The sequence below is a fragment of the Neovison vison genome, chromosome 8 (genome assembly GCF_020171115.1).
Source record: "Neovison vison isolate M4711 chromosome 8, ASM_NN_V1, whole genome shotgun sequence".
NCBI lineage: Eukaryota > Metazoa > Chordata > Mammalia > Carnivora > Mustelidae > Neogale > Neogale vison.
Genome location: NC_058098.1, coordinates 31,809,469 through 31,827,589, shown reverse-complemented (window position 1 = coordinate 31,827,589; position 18,121 = coordinate 31,809,469). Strand labels below are relative to the sequence as shown.

The 18,121-nt window shown below is 44.9% G+C and overlaps 1 protein-coding gene across 2 annotated transcripts in view; it reads left to right on the top strand.

Moving 5' to 3' along the window:
- Positions 1-7,908, top strand: part of FERMT1 (FERM domain containing kindlin 1) — a 35,230-nt gene extending 27,322 nt beyond the window's left edge. For both annotated transcript variants that reach the window (XM_044263429.1, XM_044263430.1), the window contains 4 exons: positions 176-397; positions 944-1,068; positions 2,343-2,484; positions 5,602-7,908. In XM_044263429.1, the coding sequence (XP_044119364.1) occupies positions 176-397; positions 944-1,068; positions 2,343-2,484; positions 5,602-5,775 (663 nt within the window). In that variant the 3' untranslated portion in view covers positions 5,776-7,908. The remainder of the gene's footprint in view (positions 1-175; positions 398-943; positions 1,069-2,342; positions 2,485-5,601) is intronic.
- The last annotated feature ends 10,213 nt before the right edge of the window (positions 7,909-18,121 follow it).

Sequence of the window (18,121 nt, the reverse complement as noted above, 5' to 3'; positions counted from 1 at the left end):
TTAAAGTAGGTGATTGACAGCCACTCAAAACATGGGGCACTTCACCTCTTGCCTCACTCAGTAGCTGACAGTTTTGTGTATTGTAAAGCTGAGAGCTCAGGTCCTGGTCAGTTCCCAGCAGGGTGGCACTTTGCACTTGAATTTGTGTCTCTCAGCCCTCTGATATTTGCTTCAGGAGAACCAGTATGCACAATGGATGGCTGCCTGCATCCTGGCATCGAAGGGCAAAACCATGGCAGACAGCTCCTACCAGCCAGAGGTCCTCAACATCCTTTCATTTCTGAGGATGAAAAATCGGAACTCGGCATCTCAGGTGGCTTCCACTAGCGAAACCATGGAAATGAACCCTGAAAGTTTTGTGTCACCTCGGTGTGCAAAAAAACACAAGTCAAAGCAGGTACCGCCAATCTTGTTGGAGCAGACTGTTTGCAGTAAATGCTGTATTTTCTGAGATAAAATGAGGAATTAAAATGATCGAGGCCATCAGCATGAAAAATTGGCTGATGGGGATTTCTGCCTATGGACTCGGTATTAGATGATGTTAATTATTTTTCCCTTTGGAAGAGCTGACTACTGCTAACTGAACATGGCAGCATTCCCAGATTTCATTAAAATCACTGAGTCCCCACAAGTTAAAAATTTAAATGATGCTTCCATGAGAGGGGGTTAAAAGTTATACTGATAAACTGATTCAAGAGAAACCATTGTCCACGGACACCATACAGAAGGAGGGAGCCAGAACCCTCCATCTCCATGAACCTCAGGCTGATGCGATTCCTTCTTCTCCCCATTGAATTGCAGAGGATGAATGAATGGGAATTAATTGTAGAGTTGCAGTTGGGCCTTGCATTTATGTTTCTCCCTGGGGACCTGAGGTAAAAGGATGATTACAGGACAGTGAGGGTATGCTAAGAACGGTTCAATGTTCTCCACTTCTGCTCAGCTGGCAGCCCGGATTCTAGAAGCCCACCAGAACGTGGCCCAGATGCCGCTGGTCGAAGCCAAGCTGCGGTTCATCCAGGCGTGGCAGTCACTGCCGGAATTTGGCCTCACCTACTACCTTGTGAGGTATCACACTGTTCACCAGCCCCTCTCACTTCCTGTTTGTCTCCAGGTGCCTTTCTCAGAGCCCAGTTTATTCTCAGTCTGGAATGTAGAACTCTTTGTAATTTTAGAACACTGTCCTCTCAGGTGCCTGGCTCAGTCGGACAAGGATCTGCCTTTGGTCATGATCCCATGGTCCTAGGATCCAGCCCCACATCGGGCTTCCTGCAGGGAGCCTGCTTCTCCCTCACTCTCTGCTCCTCCCTACAGCTTGTGCTCTCTCTCTCTCTCTCAAATAAATAAATAATAATTTTTAAAAAATAAATAAATAAAAGAAGGAAAGGAAAGAATACTGTCCTCTCACAAATGGCCCCAACACATCATCTGCTCGTAACGATCTTCCACACCTTCTCTTCACAGTACTTACCAAGGATCCCTGCATCTCCCCTTGTCCCCCTGAGTTTTCAGGTTGGCTGCTAGAGTGATCCTTTTAAGACCTGTGTCAAACCACAGCAGGCATCTGAAGGCCTTCTGGCTCACCCGGCACATAAGCCAAATCCTTAACAATGGCCTGTAAGACCTTAGCTCTGGGATTTCACATCCTCTGCCCCTCCCTCGCTGTGCCCAGCCACACTGGCCTCCTGGCAGGTTCATGAGCATCCCCCCACCCCACCCCCCAAAAAAAGAAAGCTGCCGCCTTGCACTGGTTGTGCCCTCTGCCCCCAGTACTCTTCCCCCATACCCATGTGGCTCGTTCCCTGACAGACATCTTTAATCAAATGTCCTTGCTCACTGCAGTCTTCCCTGACTCCCTTTTCTTAAAATGGTAACCCCCTCATTGCCAGTATTGCCTGTCCCCCTCCTATGCTTTATTTGCCTTCGTGATCTAACCTGCCATATCTTTTTCCCTTATTCATGACCCGCTCGCCCCTAGAATACAAGCTCCAGAAGTGAGACATTGTCTATCCAGTTAGGTCGCTAAATGTATTCCCTGTGCCTAGAAGGGTGCCTGGCAGACACAGTGGATTTTAAACTCATTAACTTGACCCTCTCTTACTTTGCTTCCCTCTGACATCAGTTTCACATAAAGGGTGTCTGCAGGACAGCCTTAATTCTCTCCACTCTTCATATTCTCTTCCTATCACAATAAAAATGCCCTTCTGTGGAAGAGTTAAACCCTCACTGTCCATTCTTCGGATGTCATTTAGAAATGTTCCTGTTATCTTTAATATCTTTAAGTTGTGTATGAATGAACCTCACGAAGCAGTTGCTTTTCATTCACTTTTTTTTTTTTTAAGATTTAAAGGAAGCAAGAAAGATGATATCCTGGGAGTTTCATATAACAGGCTGATTAGAATTGATGCAGCCACCGGGATTCCAATGACAACATGGAGATTCACAAATATGAAACAGTGGAACGTAAACTGGGAAATCCGGCAGGTATAACGTTTTCGGTGTATTCAGTGTCGAGGCTATAAATGCGTGTTCCATCCGAATTGTAGATTACTATGTTCACTGAGTTCATTTAGAACTCAGAAACCACAAGCCTGTGCTCATTGTCTGCTAAACTAATCACGTGCAGGTCTGGGCAGTTTGCTAATAAGCACAGGCCAAATGGTCTCGGAATCAACACCGCAAGTTGGTTTAGTCTCCATCCAGACTTTCCATACAGACTCTAAACCGCTGAGCAGTTCAATTAGTTTCCTTCCACTCAGCATAGGCTTATATAAGACACTGAAAAGTGCTTCACAGATATCACCTGAGTCAGCGCTGTCCCCCAAAAGGAGTCCAAAGAGGCTGCACTGACTGGCTGCCTGGAGGTCTAACCGGTTGAGGACTCAGAGGCTCAGCTGCCCACCTGGGGAGCATTCCAGTCCCCACAGGGATAGGCTGCCAGAGAAGCAAGTGAGGGGAGCAGGGATGACTGAGAAGAGCTTTGCCTCCTGAGTTAAGAAGCCTGCAAGCTCTCTGTCTCCCATCCATTGCACTTGCACCCGGGGAGCTAAGTCCAAGCCAAGGCTATAGCATGGGAAATTCTAGATCAAGTCAGAGGCACCTGAGCGTCCAGCTGATTTAAGACATTCTGATGTTGCTGATCTAGAATCCTTCCTCCTTCGTTTTCTCGTTTTCCCAGTAGAAAGCCATCTACCTTAGAAGGAGGGGAAGGGACTCCCACCTTTTTTTTTTTTTTTTAAACCATGGAATCCTCTCAGCAGGGCTGTTAACTCATTTATAGAATAAAAGTTTGAGATTAGGTGACCTCTAAGGCAGTGGCTCTAAAACCTTGCATATTAGGATCGCACAGGGAGCTTTAACACACGGGCCCAGGCCACACCCTAGACCCCTCAAATCCCAGTCTCTGGGAGTGGGCACCTGGCAGCAATTTTTAAAGGTCCACCGGTGATTCCATTGGGCAACCAGGGTTGAGAAGCAGGGAAATCTGTTTCTTCTAGAGTTTAGAGTTTACGGCTTTCAGCTGGAAAGTGGTCTAGGGCTGTTGGGGGGTAAGAAAATTCAGGTGAGCCTTTTATTTCCATTCAAAAGTCTGCCGAGCACCCCGCCCCTTGACAGAGGGCGTGCTTAGGAAGTTCTTCTTTTTTTTTTTTTTTAATTTAATTTCTTTTCGGTGTAACAGAATTCATTGTTTATGCACCACACCCAGTGTTCCATGCAATCCGTGCCCTATGTAACACCCACCACCAGGCTCCCCCAACCTCCCACGCCCCTCCCCTTCAAAACCCTCAGATTGTTTTTCAGAGTCCATAGTCTCCCATGGTTCACCTCCCCTTCCAGTTTCCCTCAGCTCCCTTCTCCTCTCCATCTCCCCATGTCCTCAGTGTTATTTGTTATGCCCCACAAATAAGCGAAACCATATGATAATTGACTCTCTCTGCTTGACTTATTTCACTCAGCATAATCTCTTCCAGTCCCGTCCATGTTGCTACAAAAGTTGGGTATTCATTTTTTCTGATGGAGGCATAATACTCCATAGTGTATATGGACCAAATCTTCCTTATCCATTCATCTGTTGAAGGGCATCTTGGTTCTTTCCACAGTTTGGCGACCGTGGCCATTGCTGCTATGAACATTGGGGTACAGATGGCCCTTCTTTTCACGACATCTGTATCTTTGGGGTAAATACCCAGTAGTACAATTGCAGGGTCATAGGGAAGCTCTATTTTTAATTTCTTGAGGAATCTCGACATTGTTCTCCAAAGTGGCTGCACCAACTTGCATTCCCACCAACAGCGTAAGAGGGTTCCCCTTTCTCCACATCCTCTCCAACACACATTGTTTCCTGTCTTGCTAATTTTGGCCATTCTAACTGGTGTAAGGTGGTATCTCAATGTGGTTTTGATTTGAATCTCCCTGATGCCTAGTGATGATGAACATTTTTTCATGTGTCTGATGGCCATTTGTATGTCTTCATTAGAGAAGTGTCTGTTCATGTCTTCTGCCCATTTTTTGACATGATTATCTGTTTTGTGTGTGTTGAGTTTGAGAAGTTCTTTATAGATCCTGGATATCAGCCTTTTGTCTGTACTGCCATTTGCAAATATCTTCTCCCAATCCGTGGGTTGCCTCTTTGTTTTGTTGACTGTTTCCTTTGCTGTGCAGAAGCTTTTGATCTTGATGAAGTCCCAAAAGTTCATCTTCACTTTTGTTTCCTTTGCCTTTGGAGACATATCTTGAAAGAAGTTGCTGTGGCTTATATTGAAGAGGTTACTGCGGAATCTGATGGATTCCTGTCTTACATTGAGGTCTTTTATCCATTTTGAGTTTATCTCTTTTTTTTTAAGATTTTATTTATTTATTTGACAGACAGAGATCACAAGTAGGCAGAGAGGCAGGCAGAGAGAGAGGGGGAAGCAGGCTCCCCGCTGAGCAGAGAGCCCGATGCGGGGCTCGATCCCAGGATCCTGGGATCATGACCTGAGCTGAAGGCAGAGGCTTTAACCCACTGAGCCACCCAGGCACCCCTGAGTTTATCTTTGTGTACGGTGTAAGAGAATGGTTGAGTTTCATTCTTCTACATCTAGCTGTCCAATTTTCCTAGCACCGTTTATTGAAGAGACTTTTTTCCACTGTATGTTTTTTCCTGCTTTGTTGAAGATTATTTGACCATAGAGTTGAGGGTCCATATCTGGGCTCTCTACTCTGTTCCACTGATCTATGTGTCTGTTTTTATGCCAGTATCATGCTGTCTTGGTGATCGCAGCTTTGTAGTAAACAGGAGCGACCAAAAATACCTCTGCGTGTTGGGAGTTAGAATGTTTTGCCTGCTGTACGGCATAGTTGACACAAGAGGGCGCGCAGAGAGCAAAGACTTGTTTGCTGGAAGCGTTCAATGGAAGAGATGCTTGGGGGGGGGTGTTGGTTGATTTTTTTTGTGCAAATTTTGGGGGACAGGAGGGAGAGGGAAATCAACTGTAAGTCACCTAAGCAGTCCTCAGCTCTGGGGGCCATCCCAAGGCAGTTTTTCCCTCATTTTCTTTGAAATGTTAAAGCTTACCTTAAAGCTCAGAGTTCAGGCTCACCTGTGCCTTCCTCTTCCAGGTGGCAATTGAATTTGACCAGAACGTCTCCATTGCATTCACCTGCTTGAGTGCAGATTGCAAGATCGTGCATGAGTACATCGGTGGCTATATTTTCTTGTCTACTCGGTCTAAGGACCAGAATGAAACCCTTGACGAGGACCTGTTCCACAAGCTGACTGGCGGTCAGGAATGAAGCAAAAGCGACCTGCCCACACATAGACAGTGAGCCAAGGATGGTCCTCCCTGAACAGATGGGCCCCTTGGCTTGCACAGTGTGCACTGCAGCCTGACGAACAGCACGTACTCACTACTGGTCCGTCAGATGAGGGCCTCATCTCATTCCAGATACCCTGCCCGGTACCTCCTTTTCCTTACTTTCCTCTCTCCTACCAGTGACGGAAGGGCCCTCAGTTGCCTTTTCTGCAAAATGGGTGGGTGGGAGACAGGCTAGAACTCAAAAGATTACTCTATGGCCCAGCCTGCAGCCACTGTTCTCTGACTTGCAGAACCTGCAGGTCTATGGCTAGAAGCCACCAGTGTGCTTTCTCCGCTTCGTTGCGAAGTCGGCGAAAGACAGAAAGGTCGAAAGCATGGGCGGCCAATGACAGATCTTATTCCATAACTCAGGTATAAAAAGTAATTGGTCTTTCCTAACAGAACTGCTTTTAGCTCCCATCCTCTGAAAATGACAGAGGGGGTCCTCACATATACACAGACTTTTTCCCTATAGGTCAAGGCCTGGGGGTGGGGAAGGGAGAGGTGGAGTTACCTCGCGCTGGTTGGTGACAAGGCGTCAGAGCAGTGGCCTTCAAGGTCATCAGCTCACAGTGACTTCTTCAGAGGTGACTACAGACCCATCTGGCCTTGGACATTGACCCCCTCAGGTTATACCGTGAGTCCTATTCCATTCCTGGGAGGTCCCTCAGCCACCTTCATGCCTTTCTTGATGACGGGGTGACACAAAGGTACAGGGAAATCCATTCCTCAACCCAGCTGCAGATCTCAACTGCTGCTCCTCGGAGCGGGATGGGTCCAGTTCTCTCTGTTCCTAAGAAGCATGGCCCCACATCTGGGATTACTGTGGGGTCCTCCTCTCAGGAAGAGAAGGACAAGCCCTTCTCAAAGACCACCAAGTTCAAGGGCTGACGGCTTCCCTGCTGGCTTCTGCCTGTATTTTGTAAATCAGGAGCTGATAACAGACTTCTGTTTTCTCTGCTTTTCGCTCTGTCATCTCTGCCTCAAGCCAGGGGCATGAGCCAGGTAATCGCTGCTTCAGTTGTCATTTTCTGCTTTGGTTTGTCACCTATGAGAGGAGTGGGTTTTGAGAAGGAAAGAATCGATATCCAGGGTAGAGGGAAATACAAGACAGTATTTAATTATGTTTTGATAAATGTTCTGTCCCAGAAAGGACTTTGGCTGCAGGAGTAAAGCAGAGGCTCCATTTCCATTTTTAATTCTTTTACGATGCAAAACTCTGGGGGCCTGGCCAGAGCCCAGATGCCCCAAAACATCACCTGTTGCTTTCTTTTGAGAAACCGAGATCTTCCACCGCTCTGGGAGCTGCATTAGGACAGCCTGATCCAGGGAACCCCGGGCCCTGGGCTGGAAGCTGTCCCTGGAAATTCCTCTTTTCAGCCTCTCCTTAGAGGCGCAGGTTCATGAAAACCCTCGAGGCACCAGATGAACTTCCGAGGCCTCGCTTAAACTCGGAGGCGGCTTAGGCACTTGGCAGATCTGGTCCACATCATAAAGACCTTCGTTTGAAATGTTTGTATAGAAACTAGTGCTGAGCTCACTGTTCATCTCAGTGTTGGTCATTTGGGTATCGCCTCGGGCTCTACTATTTTAGAACCTAAGTCAGGTCTTTAAGAGAACATCAGGCCCTACATGAAAGTGATGCTCCTGGACGTCACACTTTACCCATCTGCCGCCCGGTACAACTCTGCCTCATTTACCAAAGCTAGACCTTCGGTGGGACCCTTGTCCTTAGCTCTTCACGGTCGTCTGACAATTCAATGAAAACACTCAAAGGAGTGGACTGGTTTTAACCAAACTTTCCGAGGAACGTTTCTTCCCTGAACACACCACCACATCCCAAAGGAATAAACAAATGGGACAAGAAAACCTTAAATGCTGCTATTCCAAAGAGCAACTTAAGGACTTTTTTTTTTTTTAACATTGGTTGCAAAAGGTCACCTGACTCCCTATGATGAAATTTTAAATTAATGTGTGCCTTTCAGCCTCCTTTCTTAGCTACAATAGATGGGGAAATCTGCATTTATTATTTTATAGGACTTTTTTAAATAAAAGTTTTATATGGATTTGAGTACAGTCTGGTCATGTCTTCTCTACTTTGCTGTCTCTGAAAAGGTGAATTTTTCTCCCCCTATGAAAAAAGATTGCAACTTTCAGGTTTAGGGCATACTTACCTTCACAATTCCAAGATCTGAGCTCATTCTTCCCAGTGAGATGGACTTAGAAACCTCACTTAAATGCTGGCTTCAACTCCTTTCCCATTGAAGGTCCCTAGATTTCCTGACATCATGAGCTGTTTTTTCCCAGGTCTACCTTTTGGAAAAAGCACCGGAAATCAAAGAAATAGCCAGAGGCAAGGGAGCATCAGAGGGCCTCCGATTTGATGGACGAATGTCTAGGATGGTTCTTTGATTTAGTGGTAGAGGATCTGTAACAGATAGTGACGTGCACTTTATAGATGTCCCTTCACAATTCTCACAGCAACCCACTGGGGGACAGGAAGGGCTTGCCTTCTCATTCCACAAAGGAGAAAACAGGCTCAGAAGGTGAACCACGTGCATAAGGTCACACCACCAGGAAGCAGCAGAACCAGAATTCGAAGCCAGCTTCATCTTACTAACACTATGCAAAGACACACATTGTTGGCATTTGGGGTTGTGTTGTGTCTTTCCAGCCTTTATACCATCTCGTGTACTGGTTTTTGTTTTTATGTTTTAAGATGACATCCAGTAAGTCATCCCATATTCATGGAAATTGGCTAATTCATGAGAGAGTCACTAAGCAAAAAAAAAAAAAAAAAAAAAAAGTAGCTTTTTAAGCTGGCTGAATGCAAAGTACGGGGCTATGATGCTGCCCAAAGGCAGCTTAAAACTTCTAATGTGGAACATGCTGGCTTCTCTTTTAAGACATTTTTTCCCCTCCCGGGATCGAGTCCCACATCAGGCTCCCAGCTCCATGGGGAGTCTGCTTCGCTCTCTGACCTTCTCCTCGCTCATGCTCTCTCACTGTCTCTCTCTCTCAAATAAATAAATAAATAAAATCTTTAAAAAAAAATAAAAATAAAAATAAAAAATAAATAAAAAAAAGACATTTTTTCCCCACCTTCACCCATTTCCTCCACCCTCTATCTTCCACATCTGGCAACCATCAATCTACTCTATTTCTAGGACTTTGTTTCTTTTAGATTTCACATATAAGTAAGATAATACAGTATTTGTCTTTTTCTGCCTAACTAACTTCACTTAGCATAATGCCCTCAAGGTCCATCCACGTTGTTGCAAATGGCAGAATTTCCCTCTTTGTGGCTGAATAATATTCCACTGTGTATATACACATATATTTTATCTTTATCCATTTACCCATCAAAAGACAGGTTGTTTCCATATCTCAGCTATTGTGAACAATGTTGCAGTGAACATGGGGATAGAGATATCTCTTCCAGACAGTGTTGCATTAGCCTGGTCAAAAAGGAAACTGGAAGGGTACCTGGGTGACTCAGTCCGTCAAGCATCCAACTCTTGGTTTCATCAGGTCATCATCAGGTCATCATCCTAGGTTGTGGGATTGAGCTCCATGTTGGGTTCCACACTCAGCCTAGAATCTGTTTGGGATTCTCTCTCTCCCTCTGCCCCTCTTCTTGCCCGTTCCCACTGTATGATCTCTAAAATAAATAAATCTTAAAAAAAAAAAAAAAGAAGAAGAAGAAGAAGGGATGCCTGAGTGGCTCAGTTCATTGTGTCTGCCTTCCACCCAGGTCATTAGCGCTGGTGTCCTGGGATCAAGCCCAGGGTCGGGCTCCCTGCTCAGTGGGGAGTCTGCTTCTCCCTCTCCTTCTGCCCCCCTCCACTCATGCATGCTTGTTCTCTCTCTCTCAAATTAACAAAACCAGGAAGGAAGGAAGGAAGGAAGGAAGGAAGGAAGGAAGGAGTGGGTGGGTGGAAGGAAGGAAGGGAGAAAAGGGAACCTGGAACAGCAATAGCGGAAGAAAAGCCAAGCCCCCATCTGAGAGTGTATGTCTCCTCGTCTGTAGAACAAGGGTTTGGAATGTGTGGTCTCTTACAGCCCCTTGTACTCCAGCACTCTCTCGCTATGGTCCCTCTTCCCCACAGTTGGGTGGAAGTACATCCCCCCTCCTATGCACCACGCACATACTTTCCCTCCGAAACTCTGGCCTCACTCTGCCACCATTGGCCCATTATCTGAGTCGGGACACATAGTTCTAGAACTCGAATTTCTGAGGTTAACAGGCTGCCATGACAGTTGAGCCCCAGGGGCCAGACACCAGGAGGCTAAATGGTTGTGCCAACCAGTGTGAGAGCGAGTCAAATCTTGCGCCTGTGCCACCCTCCCCAAAGAATATTCTCAATAGTAATAGGGCTGTTATTACATGGCTGAAAGGATTAGAACACCATTGTGTATTAGGGACTCTCACGTGTGCTTCCCAGGAGTCCTTTCAATTCAATCTCGGGGTGCGATAGGTGTTGTCAACTTCACTGTACAAATGAGGAAACGTGAAGCGGTTGCTGGTAAATGTTTAATGCTCTGTGTATAAGGGTCGGCAATGGAAGACTTGGTTTGCCAATCTTCCTGGTGTAAAAACGCCCACCATAGCCAGCGTGGCATCAGTGAACACAACTGGGAAGACACCCGAACACCCAGCCCTCTGCCAGGGACAACCCAGCTCCAGGACACAGCAGATCTACTGTGGACGGAGAAGTCAAGCAGCTTGTCGAGGTCACCCAGCCAGAGTGTAGGCAGTCAGGATTCGAACCCAGACCCTCCCGACTTGAGCTGTGCTCTTCAGCACTGCTCTTGATAATTCCATGTGAATGGCAAGGCCTCTTGAGCCAAGAGCCCTAAACTGTCTTTACTTCTGATAATTCTGCTGAGGTGACTTCCGCCCCCTCAACCCCAATATATTTGGGCAAGGGCTACAGAACTCCATAGACATTTTGTCCTTCATTTACAATATACCAGATCTCTTAAGTCAAAATAATGACAATTTCTACTAAAAAAAATCTCAGACCCCAACTGCTGACCCCCTTGTCCAATATGACATTTGACTGCAAATCTGGGTCAGGGGTGGCACTCAGGAGGGTGGGAAAGAGTTCTGCCCTCGTCCCAGCAGAGAAAACACCAACCCATGACCGGAGACAACACCCTGTATCCCCATCCCCATGAACGGTGTTGGCGTGGGTCCTGCCATTGCGTATAAGTGATTAGTGCCAATTCCACCAGAGACAGGCGACTTTCCCTCAGGGACTGAGCTCTGCTCTTAGAGGCTGAGTGAAATGATTTTTATTCTGACCTTTTCCTCCCTTTATTAATGGCTCTTTGAGTCAGGTAGACATCAGAAGAGCAACTGGGCAGCCAAACACTTGGCAAGAAGTTGTTGAATAATCCATTATTTATAACCTAAGCAAAGTTCATTCTAGAACACGTAGCTACAAATGCTAAAGTGCTTGGGTGGGTCTTGTACGCAGGCACATTCAGCCAGCTGTGCGACCACGGGGATGAAGGAGGCGTGCCCTGCCGAGCAGTCACATATCTTAACATATATGAATACATAGCGAATATGTCTGAGAACCTAATATAGCCTATGGGCCTACAGTTGTCAAGCCATGCTAAGTTTCAGCCAACTGTATTTCAACCAATTCAGTTAAAAACACATATAGAGGGATGTCTGGGTGGCTCAGTCGGTTAAGCGTTTGTCTTCGGCTCAGGTCATGACCCCGGTGTCCTGAGATTGGCTCCCTGCTCAGTGGGGAAACTGCTTCTCCCTCTCCTCCCTGCTCGTGCTCTCTCTCGCTATCTCTGTTGCTGTCTCTGTCTCTCTATCTCAAATAAAATTTTTTTAATTAATAATAAAAATAAAAATACATATACACACATATATTTTTTATTTTATATAAGCTATATAACATATAAATATAGTTGATATAATTTGTTACATTTATTTACTATTTACATATTTTATGTGAATAGTATTTTATACTATTTACATATTATATAAATTATATATGTATATATATCTATTTCTTCTATCAGTTAGAGTTGCTTAGCTACAAGTGATAGAAAATTGAAAATAATAGTGGCTCAAACAAGAGAAGTTTTTCTCTTTTCCACCAGAAACTCCAAAGGCAAGCCCAGGCCAACAAAGCATGTCAATGACCCATGTCAATGGGTCATTATATCCCATGTCAATGACCCAGGTCCTTTCACTGTTTCCATCCCCTATTTACAGCTTCAATTCACAAAGTCATCTCATGATCCAACATGGCTGCTGTAGCTCGAGGCATTAAGTTTCATGGCTTCAATGAACTACAAGGGAGATTGAAGTATTTGGTCTTTGATCAAAGTCACCATGGGTTCAATTAAAAATCAGAGTTCCTTTACTGATAAAGAGGGTGAGAATAGATATTAGGAAACAAGTAGCTTCCTCTGCCCATAAACACTTGCTGTGTGCTAGGTACTATGCTACCTGCTAAGGATAATACAATCTAGCAAGAGACAAATCTCTGAGAAAATAACATTGTATATAACAGGCATTATTCTTGACATGTTAAAAAGATATAAAAAGAGAACAAATGGGAGGGAGTTGTTTTATTAGAGCCAAGAGTAAAAGGCGAAGGATTTCCCAGAGAAAGGGACATTTAGACTTGGTCTTAAGGGATGAGTGAGAGTTTTCAGAGTAGGGAGAAGGACAGGAAATGAGGTCAAGCCTAGGAGAGGGGCCATTAGTAGAGAGAGAGCCAGGGAAAGTTCTCATCCACGGGGTGCCATGCTCAGACTTGCATTTTAGGAGTGTCAGTCTGGCAGCAGATGGAGAATGACTGGAAGAGGGTCACATAGGAAGTTGATGGGTCAGTTCAGAGGCTGCCTCTGGTAGCCAAATTAAAAGGCCCTGAGGACCAAGGGAAAGAGAGGTAGGGAAAACAGGGTGGTTTCAGAAGTAAAATTGGCACGCTGCAATTGTGATCAACACTATTATTTACCTACCGAAACATTTTCCCTTCTTCCTTGCTAACAGAACCTGATTTTGGCTGACCCAATGTGGCCGCCTCTAATGATGGATCTTAATGATCCACACCAATTGTGACAATCTTATTGCCCAACTTCTCAGTTTCCTGTGCAGGTAGGGGTGGCCATGTGACCAGTTCTAACCAATGAGTCCTGAAGAAAAATTTGCCATGGAGATTTCTGGGGAAGCTTTTCTGTCCTGAGAGAAGGGAGAGGCAGCTGGCTTCACCTTCCCCCTTCCCCATTCCTGGTTCTGCCTGCCTTGAATGTCTGGATATGATGCCTGGAGGTACAGAATCATCTTGCAACCAGAAGGCAACAAGATTGAGGATAAAGGAAATGCACGAAAGATGGGAAAGCCTACAAACAGAAGACGTCTGTGTCATTATGGAGTGGCTGAAGGAATACCAACAGCCCCCTAATTCTAGACTCTTTGTTATAGAAGAAAAATAAACAGATGTGTTTAAGCCACTATTAATTGGGCTTTCCATAACTTGCAGCTGAACATATTCCTGATTGTGGTGAACAGTAAAGAAATGAATTTGTGGAGTAATGGAGAAGAGGGTCAAGTTGATCGGCAGTGGATAAATGGTAAATAATTCTAAAGGTAATTCCAAATGGTAAATAATTCTAAAGGATACCAGGGAGAGGGGAAGTCAGTGGGCACAGCTAGTAAGTTCGGTTTGGGGGACCCTAAGATCTCAATCTCTCCTAACAGTATGACCCTGAAGTGTGTGTGGACCTTTGCAACAGTGCTTCTTTCTAAACATCCTCAGAACTCCCCTTTGGAAATTCTCAGCAAAGCCTGGTTCATCTTATTTGGGATATCCTTACTGCTGATGAATCTTCATTACTTTCATGGGGGTTCAATTTTTGGAACTATCCAAGACTAAATAAGGTGAGTTACAAGATTGTGACTAATAAAATATTTTGGTGAACAATTGAACAAACAAAAGTAACCCTGGTGATTGGGGTGTGTGTGTGTGTGTGTGTGTGTGTGAAAAACTCATTCTGAAAGCAATTCCAGAACAAGAATTACAAACATATTTTCAACATTTAAAAGCCTCCTTTGCAAAATTACATCATCTACCAAATAAATTTGTTCAAGACCAACCCTTGCCAGATACTTTTTTTTTTTAAATTAGTCTCAGGAGTTGATGATTCAAATATCCTCCTCAAGTAAAACAAACAGGTATTTTCCATGTTCTCTTTTCTCCTAAAAAAGGAAATGATCTCAAGAGTTCTAATCTAGGGTTCTTTCTCAGATTTACTTTATGAGATTAATACTAGTTTCTCAAGCAACAAAATGGAAATATAATATCATGTGGCTCCCGCCTAAAAGAATTGCTCAGCAACTTCCTAGAATTTACAGTATCTCAGATAGGTTCCATAAACACTCAGCATAATTAATAAACACCAAAAAGTAATTTCATTATTAATGTGTTATTAAAGATGAATAATCATGTACTTACAATCTATACTATCTTCGGCAATGACAAAAAGCCATCACTGTTAGAATACTTAACATACCAAGTCTCTGAACTTACTATTTTGTACCTTCTTTTCTTCTCAGCCCACCTCACCACCTACCCTCAGCTGATGATTTGCAACCTGTACAAATTTGTGACCTGTACATTATAGAGCACAGTGATGTCATCAGATGGGAAGAGCCTCATCTTTTCACTCTTCATCTGTCTTCACAATGTCTTTCTTCCCTCCTGCCCCAGTTGGAAAAGCGCCTAATCCCCAGCCTTCTGGGTATTGTCCCCTCGTGACCTCCAAAGGACTTGATTCCTGAAGTTTTCCTTCTCTCTTTGGCATCATTCACTTCTCTCCATCTCCTGGGACATACCCAACCAGATTGCAAACACCTTTTCTATCTGTGGAGCTTTTAAAACATAGCTACAAATTCTTTGAGTGGCTTCCCATCAAGAGATGGGATCTATGTCCCCCTCCTCTTAAATCTGAGTAGGCTTATGGCCTTATTGGCTGATAGAGTACAGCTAAAGTAATGCTATGTGACTTATAACCTTAGGTCATAAAAAGCCATGTAGCTTCTGTTTTGTTCACAGGGTACTCCCTCTTGGAGCCCTGAGGCCACCATGCTAGGGAGGACACGTGTAGGCACTCCAACTGACCGTCTTAACAGAGCCCAGTCCTCTAGTTAGCCCATCCAGGTGCCAGACCCATGAGTAAAGCCATCCTGAAGCCTCAAAACCAGCCCATTCAACAGCTGAATATTACCAGGGATGCCAGTCAATGCATTTGGAACAAAGGAATCATCCAGCCACAGTAGGACCAAATTCCTAACCCTCAAAAATCACAGAATAGAATATAATAACCTTTTCTTTAAGCCACTAAGTTTCAGAGGTACTGATTGGGTAGCCATAGATAACTACAACAATATTTTCCACATTATAAAAGGTTCACGCTCTACTTTTCCCCATTTTCTGCTCCCACTCACAGCAAAAGTTCTCCAAATAGTTAGGAAGGCTAGTACCTATTTTCTCATGCTCTTAATTCACTCCTTTCTGGCTTCTGTCCCTCCCCCCATTAAACCCTACTCTTGTCCCCGTCATAAATATCCTCCATTACTCACTCTGTCAAAACCTGGTTGGCTGAGGTGCCTGGGTGGCTCCATAGTTAGATGTCTGCCTTCAGCTCAGGTCATGATCCCAGTGTCCTGGGATCGAGCCCCGCATTGGGCTCCCTGCTCAGCAGGAAGCCTGCTTTTCCCTCTCCCACTCCCCTGCTTGTGTTCCCTCTCTCAATGTGTCTCTCTCTGTCAAATAAATAAATAAAATCTTTAAAAACAAAACAAACAAACAAACAAAAAACCAACAACAGCCTGGTTAGCTGTGCCCTCCTTAATACAATATTGTTCTCTCCCAACTTTCATGGTTTCAAATTCTCCTGATTTTCCTCCCACCTCCCTGGCTGCTACTTCTCAGCCTGCTAGGCTGACTCCTCTTCCTCTGTTTCACCTTCAGATGCTGGTTTGGTCCTCTTCTCTTCTGTCTCTGCACACCTGCCATACGGAGTCTCAACCAGTCTGCTGGCTTTAAGCACCATCTCTGTGGGGATGCCTTCCAAATGTCACTCTCCCGTGCTAACCTCTGCCCAGAATTCCACAGTTGGATGTCCTATTATCTCCCTCAGCATCTCCCTAGGTCTAACAAACATCTCAAACTTCACATGACCAAGACAGAGTCTGTGATTTTCCTCCCCCAAATCTGTTGCTCTCTTAGGCTTCTCTTTCTGAGTAAATGGCATCTCAATCCATCCAGTCCTCAGCTCTGAGAGCCTAGGGATCATCCTTGATACCTTTTCTCTCATCCCTCATGTATTGGTTTCCTACGATCGCTATAACTAATCACCACAAATTTGGTGGCTTAAAACAACAAACAATATTATTCAGCCTTAAAAAGGAATGAGATTTTGATGAATGCTAAAACATGTTGGACCTTGGCATAAACATCATACCTAATGAAATAAGCCAACCCAGGACAAATACCACACAATTCCCCTGACAGGAAGTATCTAAAATAGATAAATATAGAGACAGAAAGTAGAAAAGAGGTTAGCAAGGGGCACCTAGTTGGCTCAGTGGGTTAAAGCCTCTGCCTTCAGCTCAGGTCATGATCCCAGGGTTCTGGGTTCAAGCCCTACATCGGGCTCTCTGCTCAGCAGGGAGCCTGCTTCCTCCTCTCTCTGCCTGCCTCTCTGCCTACTTGTGATCTCTGTCTGTCAAATAAATAAAATCTTAAAAAAAAAAAAAAAGAGGTTAGCGGGAGTTGGGGAGGGGGATTATTATTATTTAATGGGTTATTATTTAATGGGTAGAGTTTTTGTTGTGATGATGAAAATGTTTCAGGCATAGATAACAGTGATGCTTACACAACATTATGAATGTATTTAGTGTCCCTGAATCGTTCACCTAAGAAGTGGTTCAAGTAATACGGTTGTTCTTTATGTTTTACCACAATAAAAGCACCAACGATGTACCCATTTATTCTCTCAGAGTTCTGGAGGTGAGAATTCTGAAATCAGTTTCCCTGAGCCAACTACAAAGTGCCAGGAGGGCCATACTAACTCGGGAGGGGTTGGGGACAACCCCTGTGCTTGCCTTTCCAGCTCCCACACTGCATTCCTTGCATTCCCAGGCCCCTCCCTCTATCTTCAAAGCCAACGACATAGCATCTTCCTTCAGTCTCCCCATGGCCTTCTCTGTTGTAAACTCTCCCTCTGCCTTCATCTCATAAAGACACCTGTTGTGCTAGCGGGGAGCCCAACCAGATAATCCAGGATAATCTCCCCATCTCAAAATCTTCACCTTAATCCCATATGCAAATTCCTTTTGCCATATTAGTTTCTAGGAATTGAGCTATGTGTATCTCTGGGGGCCCTGATTCAGCCTACCACACCTCACTTCCAATCCATTAATGAGTCTTACAGATTCACAACATATTTCAGATGGGAACGCTTATCTACACTTTCACCATCATCACTCTTGAACTGGCATCATCTTCTCCCCCAGGGACACTTTCAACATCTCCCTCATGGAGCAGTCTAGCTTTGCTCTGGCCTACAACAGACAAAGCAACTAGAGTGACCTTTAACACAACCCACTTGTGTAATCACATCCCTGCCCTGCTATCCTCCAGCCACAAAGATCTGCTTTGTGGCTCTTTCCCTTCCAAATCTTTGCTCATGCTATTCCCTGGAACATCAGTCCCCTGGCCCTTTGCACGTCAGCTCCATCTCATCCTCAGGCCTCAGTGCAAATGAAGCAACCCTTCCCCACCACCACCCCTATACTCCTCCCCAATTCCTTTATATGACATCAGCCTTTTGATTTCTTTTATAATTCTTTTTTTTTAAAGATTTTTTATTTATTTATTTGACAGAGAAATCACAAGTAGGCAAAGAGGCAGGCAGAGAGAGAGGGAGAAGCAGGCTCCCTGCCAAGGAGAGAGCCCCACGTGAGGCTCGATTCCAGGACCCTGGGATCATGACCCAAGCTGAAGGCAAAGGCCCAACCCACTAAGCCACCCAGGCACCCCTGATTTCTTTTATAATTCTTAATTGCAATCTGTAATTATCTTATTCACTGACTTCTTGTCCATTCCCCAATACAGGCACAGCAGCAACAAGGGAGCTCCAGTCTTCCCAGGGACCCAGGCTGATACAGCAACCACCTTCCCAGATATTGCCAATGCCCAAGGGGATTGCCCTGGAGGGTCTCACACCAGCAATTAAATGCA